Here is a 10,817-nt window from a genome sequence, read left to right as displayed (position 1 = left end):
TACCTCCTTGATGGAATCCATAGCGCCAATGTTTTCTGATAAATACCGCCCTGCAGTTTAAATACCGATTTTAATCTTTCTGACAGAAGAAATTCTGAGGACCATCAGGGCCATGAGCTACAACAAGCTCAACGTCTTCCACTGGGACATAACTTCAATGTCATTCAACTAGAATCTCTACCTCCAGATTATTTCTCTCTCTCGCCGGACGCAACTATTTTGGCAAAATGATCATTGAGGCAGACATTTCAAATTTTTGGACATGTTTACAAACTGAGGCGGGTGTTTCAAATTAACACGGGCGTTTCAAATCGACGCGAGCATTTTCAAATTAGTTGCGCTCAAATCTTTTCCACCAACCGCAAAATGGTAACATACCTCCACGTCAGCCGGATGGTGGGTCCGAGAACATGTCTCATGGCATCATGGAAGGGCATGCGATTTTGGAGCTGCATCATGGCATGGCATGTCGTTTTGGAGCCAGAATAGCTACAACCAAACGTAACAGGGAGAGAACTCAATCCTCTCTTAAACACATATTTTTTACGAAATACCTTAGGTTCCTTCTCAGCCGTCCAATTAGTAACGGATCGTTGCCATGGCGATAGCTCCGATGGTTGACTGTTGATCTACCAATGTCATCTAGAACCTTCCAAATAAAGTATTGGTGGATATTTTTCTCTCCTTTTTGTTGATTCGCCAAAAATTTTTTTTTCCCAAATTTTAATTGCAAAAATCGAAAAACCCCTAGCAAAATATGAGCGACGAATCAGAAACAAGACATTTTTAAAATCTGAATGCTGCATACATTTAAAAAAGTGATTTATTTTTATGATGGCGGTGCTTCCCTGACTGAAATTAATAGAAAATGAAATTAATAGAATAAAAGTGATTTATTCTCTGCCTATACTAATAATAAAAACAATTCATCTATCATAGTCAAAACCAACTTTCTTTACTGCTTACCTAAAAACATTACATCATGCTATGTTTTATACACTGAAATGTTATAAAAAGCCTTAGTGTTCGTTGAGGCCAATTATTATTGAGAGAGAGACTCTACCTTTTCCCGTCCAAACAACACTAGGGAATGCCTCCGGTGGGATCATCCTTTTTCATTTACATGCTTCATGTGGTATTTTATATTGTGTGGAAAAATCCAGAGCAAAGTACTGAATCTCCCATTTTAGTTCTGTTTTCTTGAAGGTTTCTCTGCCATGGGATATCCAGTAGGTTGCCGTTTTATGGTGATACCCAAAGTCCTGCTGTACTCTGCATCAGCCATGGCTTCTTTAAACAATGGAATCTGCTGCTTTCTTTCCGATCTTGGGCTGTGCGAGCCCCCACAGGAGGAGGAGATCTATTTGGGGCAAGGATTACCAGAAATATCGTCTCTCATTTCCTCTGCATCAGGTGAGATGATCAAAAGTAGGTTGCATGTTATTACATTCCGAAATTTTGCAGAGAAAATGGTTGAGATTGAGGAGGATTTTGTGTGCCCCATCTGCTTGAGTTCTTTCCAAGGAGATGATGAAATTCGAGAGCTGTACAATTGCTGTCATATATTTCATAGAAATTGTTTGGATAAGTGGATTGATCAGCATCAGGATGGTTGCCCTGTTTGCAGAAGTCCTCTGCTTCCACTAATTCAAAGTGTTGATGGAAATGTACGCTTTTGAGATCTATGGCAGAGGATCAACTCTGTAAGCCTCTTAGTGAGAATTTTCTGAGGTTTAGATTGTTCAAAAGTGATTTAATAGTTGTCACAGGACGATTTGATCTTCTGGGTTATGGACATGAAGCTGGGAGATTAATTTTGCTCAAGTGTTCTGTACTTGCAGTTAACTGAGGTTATCTCATCTAGTGCTGTATGATTTGCATTCTTTTGGAGTGGTTATTTTGAGTTTTATTAGATTTACCCATTAAAAATTATGTATTCATTATTTCTACATGATCTATGTAAGATCATTTTCAATGTTTATTAACATTTGTGTATATGAAAGGGTTGGATAAAGAGTCTCACTGGAATTTTATGTAATAGTGTTACTCTGTTGGGTTTTTTATGCTCTATTTGTTTCATAACATATATGCATTAGTATTTCTTAAAATTTTTTTTTATAGAGTTGATTGAATCAATGATTTTATGCTATTTCATTAAGATGATCTTTATATACATGTTTTTATCTCCTAAACAAAATATATCATTCTTATTTATTGTAAAAACTTTTTAATGATTTTGATACTGAATTTTTTGTTGTTATAGATTGAAAGTTTAACAATCTTGGTACATTATTTTTAAATGAGTGTTCAAATTCCTTTTCTTGACAAATAAATGTTATTTAAAAAGAGATATTGTGTGCCATAATCATATAAAATGTGGGTGAAAATGAATCACATTAGAAGTTTAAATTAGGTATTGCAAACATGTGGATAAACAATCAATTATGTATTAAGTACTATTTTATTAAATGCAAAAATAAAATAAAATTTGAAACCATGATAAATTACAAAGTAGGTCTATCAATCCTAAAGGGCTTATGACATACCAATTTTGAAACATCAAGAAAATGTAGATGGATTAAAAATAGACAATCAATAAGAGAGGAGGAACTCTTCAAAACCCATTAAAATGGCATAAGTAATTGTTGACCAAGTGAGAATAAAGAGGGAGAACACCACAAGAACAAATATGCTAGCAATAAGAACACCAACAAGTATCAAGAATCTGGAGAGGCATTGTATTTAACATTTATAATCTAAAACTAAAATCTTTGCTCAAGTCTTAGACAGACTGATGGACTAATAATTTACAACTTTAACCTTGATGTCATTCTAGTTAGAAATTGATTTAGCCAAGAAATTAACAACATGATTTCTTTCCTTCTAGTATAGTTCTACTTAACAACATTGAAACCATTAATAAGGAAGTTCATTTAATATCCTCTATTGGAAGTGAGATGAGAACTACCTTTACAAGTGATCTATCAAAATTTTAGAGTTAGATTTCAAAATAATATTGTTAGAATGCTTTAGATTTAACTTTTGAGACAACTTGGTGAATGCACATAGCCTTAAAAATTGTTAGAACCAACACAAAGACTACCAACAAACTAGAACTTAACCCTATCATTATAGTTATGACAAACACCTCATGTGCTAGTTTCTTTAGGATCATATTTTGAAGCTTCATCAACATTAATTTTTATCAACCTAGAGGGGGATGTACCCTTTTAATAAGTTGATCTTTTGGATGATTATTATTAGAAGAGGGATAAATCACACTAATACCAATTCTTATCCTTTAAATTCTCATCAAGAAATTGCTTGATAATATTGAATCCAAACTTAATAGGTTTCCTTAAATTAACTATAATTTTACCTTGGTTCACTAATTGATGTGCATAGAAGTACCATTAAAAAATTTCTAAATAGATTTCCACTAGATATTCTAATATATTAGAGAAGAACCACTATGATACAATAGAATAAGGGATCTCAACTTCAAAGAGGATCATGGTTGATTCATAAGATAGTCTTGGATAGAATCACAACTTTTCCATGAAATTTTCATCCAATAACACAATAAATGGAGAACAAAAATGACAAATAAATAGGTTAAAAGGAGATGATTACCATTCTCTTAATATTTAAGACAAACAACCCATCTATTATAGGAAAGAAACCCACATTTTTTTTATTATAATGATGAAGATATTTATCTGAAGCTACTAATCACATCAAAACATTAACCTTTTTGCTAACATTTAAGATGTCAAACTCTTTTCCAAATCTTAGAATTCTTAGCTTCAAGATTTTCTACCAAAATATTTTAATAATTGATTTGCACTTTGTAAATCTCTAATATCCATCCAAAGATGTCAAAAGACTAAACTCTTTCTCAAACTTGAGAATTACTAACTTCAATTTTTTCTACCAAACGAATTTTATAATCAATTTATACTATGTATATTCCTCATCTAAGGATATCATTTAATGTCTATCTCATGAGACATTTCAAGATGCTAAAATACAAGCTAATTATTCAATGAGAATAGAGAATTGTAGACCTAGCCAAAGATATTTAGATTTCTATTTTTAAAGCTTCATGCTATTCTACACAAATTTATATTAAAAATTAGAAACATGACTTCAACCATCTTCAGTTGTTTCAATCATGGTCCTCATATTTCCCCCTTCTTTTAGGAGGCTTTGACAATCAAAAGTTGACTCATAACCTAAATGACATCATCATTATATTTCTCTTAAACATTTTTTTAAAAAGACTAAAGAATAATTATTTTCTATATTCAACCATCCAAAATCACCCCAACCACAAAATTGTAAGATAAGAATAGGTGGATACATTCTCTAAAACCATTCAAATCAACCCTATATTAAAATGAAATAGAACCATACAAGCCATAAAAATAATATCTATAATTTTTTTTTTCAAATCAACACTCGTTAGATTTAATTGAGTGAAAAAAATATTGTCTAGAAACTAGTTTAAAATGTTCCTTCAATACTAGTACTATTTGACTCAATACTGCTTTGATCAATTATCTATTATTTCAAAACAAATAATACAATTTAGAGATTTTTCTGGTGAATAAGTGTCTATATCACTACTTATAAAATTATTTTACAAATATTCACAAAAATGGTGGGTGGAAATATCCACACGTAAAGTATATACTAGGAAACAAATTAGATCATTTAAACTTAAAATAAAGCTACTTAGTGGCAAGAGCAATAGTAGTTTGGGAGGAGAAGGATTCTAGTAATTTGGTGTATCTCATATCTTAGCGAGGCATGAAGTATCAATGTTATGAACCCACTCATTAATTTTTTTTTCTTATTATTATTTTCTTCTTCATTTGCATTGAACAAGAGAAATAACAAGAGCTAGTTAAGGGATTTGCTAGAATCAAACTAACTAGTAGCACGTCTTACGAGCTCCACTAAAAATTTTCTTCTATAGGGAGTGGAGAGGAGTTTTGAAAGAAACCCCACCAACGATAATCCCTTCTCAAAACAAATGGAGAAGCTTGTGAGTAGTTATCTTGGTTTCTTTGAGTAGAGAGGCTACATCCACAATACCTCCCATGAGGAGATGAGTGATTCCAAGAGGAAGAGGGAGGTAGATGAACTATGAAAACAACACAAAAAAAAATAAAAAATCTTGTGATCAAGTAGCACTTGTAAGTTGGCTACCTTAAATACAAATTTATTGGCTACCTTAAATACAAATTTATTGGCTTGCTCTTGAATTTGTTGTAAAAAATTAGAACAAATTATAGCTTTAGCATAGAGTGAAACATGACAAATCACATAACAATTGAAAAAATAATAGATTTCCTATATTTCCATATGTTCAACAAGAATCTCCAACCTAAAATCATGCCAAATGTGAGTGATTTTGTGGGGCATGTGAGGCCAATACCCTAAAAGAACCATATGCCACGAAAAAGGTTCTAATAACTTGGAGTTAATAAGAAGGCTTTGAAAAACAAGACACTATGTAAATTGAGTCAATTTTAGTTCTAGAAATGTCAACCAAATGGTGTGGAATTTATGTTGCCAAATAAAAACTAGTGACTACAAATGCCACCATTGAGTCAAGGTGAGCACCATGTAAAAATAAGAAGAGAGCCAATGATATCCTTTTCAAGGTTTATAATTCAAAAAGTGATGTCTAGACATGACTTCTAATCTTACTACTAAGATTTTCATGATACCAAATTTATGAATCATATTGGTCAAGATGATCTCTATAACTATATCAAAAGTTTCATGATATTTATTGGAAAGGTGCAGCTTGGATTTACCTTCATTACACGAAAAAAGACTCATAGAATATTTGGAAAAAGGGTTTTGAGTAGTTTTAATTCCTTTGAAAAAAAATCAAGGTATTACCTAAGTGATCTTTGCAAGAGGATGATTATTACCTTGAAAAATAAGTTATTACCAAATATTTTTCTATTTTATAGAAAGATCATAATGTAAGAAAAAACCATTCTAGATATTCCAAGATTCCATGGCTTTCTAGGCCCTCCAAATGATTTTTATCACAAAATAATTTAGATTTGAATACTATTTTTATTATTAGAAGCATATGAAGCTTGATCCCCTTCCAAGTAGGTTATCCTTGAATAGGATGACCAAAAGAGATGCAATGCCAAACTAAAAAAATTTAGGCTTCATTTTCCTTAAGGGTATGAATAATCCACCTAGCATGGAGAGTCACTCCTTATTGGTGGGTGCATGGTAACTACAATCCTCTAGTTTTTTATGGGACATAGCAAAATTCCCAAGCTACTTGATGAAATATCGCATGATTCTCTAAAGATGCTCAAATAAAATCATGAAGAAAATTTTTGAACTTCATGTAGGAATCCTTAGAGGGAACCTACCATGAAGGGTAATAAAAATGATTGGTAGCAACAATATTAGAATAAACCTAGAATTTACTTTCAAAAGATAAAGTTTTTGTGAGCTAGTAAGCCAATTCCTTTTCAATTCTAGCAAGAACAACTTGCCACAAAATACCTATAATTCGTAGAAAACAAAGGGAATACCCAAAAGCATGAAACATTCACCATCATAAATCTATTAACAAATAAAAGAGTTGATCTAGGAAGGTATAGGTATGATTCTCTATAACATTGTTTTTTACGCCATTGAAAGATAGAATTGGAGGTTTACAAAAAATATCTATGAAATGTAAGGACTATTTGGTATTTTTCTCCTCTTCCAAGAGAGTGAGAAAAGAGTTATCTATAAACTAGCCATTAACAAGTTGAGCTAAGGAATCAAGTAGAGAAATGCCTGTAACAAGTCCTTGAGCTCCACAAAATGAGCCAAAAGATTATTGAACCCTTCAACAACAAGAACATAAAGAGATAAAGCTAGAGGACAACCTTGTCAAATTGACCAATTTTTTTCAAAAGAATTGGATTGATAACTATTAAATTAATGTAAGAAAATATATATATTAAATTAATTTTAATAAATTGAATGAATCAAGTCACAAATCCTAAAGATATAGCATATCTAGGATAAAAATCTATTTGATGCTTTAGAGAGCTAAAGGTAGAGGACAACCTTGTCAAATTGACCATTTTTTTTTCAAAAGAATTGGATTGACAACCATTAAATTAACATAAGAATATATATATATTAAATTAATTTTAATAAATTGAATGAATCAAGTCACAAATCCTAGAGATATAGCATATCTAGGATAAAAATCTATTCGATTCTTCCATATGCCTTCATGAAATTAATTTTGATGAACAAAGCCTTTTGATGAGAGTGCTAAGGAAATTATATACCTTACCAAACTCAAACTATATTATTTAACACACACACACACACACACACACACACACACACACACACACACACAAATTTGCATATATATATGTATGTATGTGTATTACACACACACACATACATACATGTATATATGGATATATGTGTGTATATGTACATATATATATGTTCATGTATATGTATATGTATATATACACATATATATATACATGTATACATACATACATATACATACATATACACATACGTACATACATACATATATACATATGTACCCACACACAAACATGTATATATATATATATATATATATACATGCATACATGTATATATATGTATATAGATATGTACACATATATATGTATATACATACATGTATATATATGTGTGTATATATATAGATACATACATGTATATATGTATGTATACACACACACACATATACATGTATATATATGTTGTATGTATGTATATACATACATACATACATACATACATATGTGTGTATATATATATTTGTGTGTGTGTGTGTATGTGTGTACACACACACATACATATGTATATATACATATATATGTATATATATATGTGTATGTGTGTATGTATATATGTATGTATGTATATATATATATGTGTGTGTGTGTGTGTATACATATATGTATATATATATATACATATATATGTATATATACATATATTTAAAGTATACATATACATGTATATGTATACATATGTATGTATATATATGTATGTATGTATGTATGTATGTATGTATGTACGTATGTGTGTGTGTATATATACACACAAGCATACACACACACATAATTACACACACACACACACACACACACACACACACACACACACACACACACACACACACACAACTTCAAAAATTGAGTAACGTGATGACATAACTTTAGAGTGAAGGCTTTGGCATTGATCTTATAAGAGACATTGAGGAAGATAATGGGCCTCAACTTACAAATATCCTCCGAGTCTTTCTTTTTTTGGTATGAATTTGATAGTACCTTTATTAGCAAATATTTTTGAAGATTTGGAATGGAAGGCTTTAAGATAGACATTATATATATCATCATTGAAACAATCCAAACAAGCCCTATTAAATACACAAGGGAAGACATCACAACAAGTGGCCTTTCTATTGGTCGTGGTATGGAGTAATTATTTGAGGTTATCAATAGAGAGAAATTGATCACATATATATTTTTGAGTGGAGGAAAGTTGATAGGGAAAATCTTTGAGGCACTTTTGTAAGACAAGGTCACACATAAGAGAATTTTCCTGTTCTTTAACAAATCGTTCATAGTGCATGATAAAAGCTTGAATAATATCAAGAAGTTTTGAATTAATATTGCATCTATCTTTAATTTATTTAATACCATGTGAAGTATGACGAGATTTGAAAGCTTGAAATAACTATTTGGAGTGTTGATCTCCAACCTTGAGTTAATGTAATTTGGATTTGATATGACAACCTTTGGACAAATAATAGTTAAAAAGTTGAGAAGTTAGCATGCTAAGAAAATCCTCACTTTTCTAGAGGGGAACTTGAAGTAAAATCTCATAGAGTGAGCCCACGGCTAGAATTAAGGCATGATTTTGGTGAGCATAGAGGTGAATTAGTGTTGTATTTAGCCTTAAGGGATGGCTTTCCATAGATTTTAAGTTTTAGCATTGTTGATTAATGCCTTGGTCTTAAGAAAAATCATAGGAATTGCAACCTTGTGTTCATTAGTTTCATGGATAGAAGATTTTGTAATTTATGTTCATTTCCTTGGCAAGTGGGTAGCTAGATGAAATCCCTAAAGTAGTAGTAGTCTTGGTTTAAGGATTTGTTTTATTGTGGTTGATTAGACTGTGTAGTTGGATCTTTCCCTCATTTATAATGGTAGCTAGAGGATGGAGAGTTTTGGTCTCCAAGGTGGTTGCACATTTAGTATTTGGTTTTCACCTAGCTTGTGTCATTAGCTTGATGTGTGTGGTGTGTGTTTGAGGTCTAGACTTGGTGATAGTTTGGAGGGTTGATCTTCTAAGATCTATTGTGTTTAAAGGACCAAATACAAAGTATACCTTATCTTGCATTTTTAGGCTTCTAGGAGTAAGTTCAATATTAGTGACAAAGGATGTAATTCCCACCTGTTTGTTCCCTTGACATGTTTTGGTATAAATATTATTTTTTGACTATGTATCAAGGATGCATATTTCATGCTTGTGCTTTTGTATTTTTCAGCTTCACCATTTTTATTGATATTCTTTGTTTTGATCACATGATTTGTGTGCATTGAGAAGAATCTATAACAATTTTCCAATTTTCTTGTGACTGCTTAATGTATTTAATTACTATTATATTTGAAGAGGGGAAAACCTAAGCTAATGATCAAATGCATGAACCAAGTGAAACAAGCTAATAAAAGCATTCAAACAAAACAAATGATGTGATTATACTTAGCTTTCACTTCTTCCTCATATTGAGCTAGAAGTGGATATGTGCCCCATGCTCCACTTGATTTACTCCTTTGAAGAGGGATATGTGGATTTCTCTCGACTACACAACAAGATGGATTGGATTCAAATGATGAGTATGGGTGAGATGGATTGGACGAGGCAACAATTGGGTATTGTGAGGGTATGATGATGGATCTCAAATGGACAACATAAGATTGAATGAAAGATGGATATGATTATGAAGGGTGGAGACTTAGATTTATAGATTGAAGAGGTTCAAAATGGAAGGCTAAGATTGACCTTGAATGAAGGTCTAGGATTGAAAGAAAGTGGAGGAGGATTGAGAAGACACGGTGGGAGATCCAATAGATTTGTCATAAAGGCATTTCTCGTCTCCACACTTCTCAAGTACATGGGGAAGAGTTCCCCAAGTACATTGGGAAGAGAAAAATGAATATAAAATTCCTCGTGGGAGGACAAAGGAATTAAAAATTCTAAAATAGAAGATCGTGTGGGGAGAATAAATGGAGAAAGGAATTAAAAATTCCTTGGAAAGATGAGGCATGGGAATGTGCAAGGATTTGACATTCCTTCGAAGAGGAAAAGCTGGCGCATTTAGGGTTTGGAGGGTGAGATGAAAAATACCATTTATGGCAAGGAGTTGACTCATCCCTAATCAAGGTGATTAGGGATGTGCAACTGATTAGGAGTGATTATGTGGCTTAATGAGGAATTAGAATGCAAGTGGGAAAGTTAGGATGATGTGACATGATGAGAATGAGTGGAGGAATATAAAATTGGAGGAAATGATAAGTATGATTAGGATAGGATTAATTAGGATAGATAGTAGGATTAGAAAGAGTGATTTGTAGGAATTAGGTAATTAGCTTAGTTAATTATAGTTAATTATAATTAATTAACTAATAGAGGTTTAGAAGAAATAATAAAGGTTTAAAATGATTTTAGAAGAATGGGAAATAATTAATTTTAGTAAATTAACTATAAGGCTATAG

At 31.8% G+C, this 10,817-nt stretch overlaps 1 protein-coding gene across 1 annotated transcript; it reads left to right on the top strand.

The window, feature by feature from the left end:
- Positions 1-974: 974 nt before the first annotated feature.
- LOC131029490 (brassinosteroid-responsive RING protein 1) lies at positions 975-2,038 on the top strand. Its single transcript, XM_057959992.2, has 2 exons — positions 975-1,099; positions 1,207-2,038. The coding sequence occupies exon 2, from the start codon at positions 1,218-1,220 to the stop codon at positions 1,677-1,679; it is 462 nt and encodes a 153-aa protein (XP_057815975.2). The 5' UTR covers positions 975-1,099; positions 1,207-1,217; the 3' UTR covers positions 1,680-2,038.
- The last annotated feature ends 8,779 nt before the right edge of the window (positions 2,039-10,817 follow it).

Source organism: Cryptomeria japonica, chromosome 11 (assembly GCF_030272615.1).
Source record: "Cryptomeria japonica chromosome 11, Sugi_1.0, whole genome shotgun sequence".
Taxonomy (NCBI): Eukaryota; Viridiplantae; Streptophyta; class Pinopsida; order Cupressales; family Cupressaceae; genus Cryptomeria; species Cryptomeria japonica.
The sequence above is the reverse complement of the archived record's forward strand: the minus strand, read 5'-3'. Positions and strand labels throughout refer to the sequence as shown.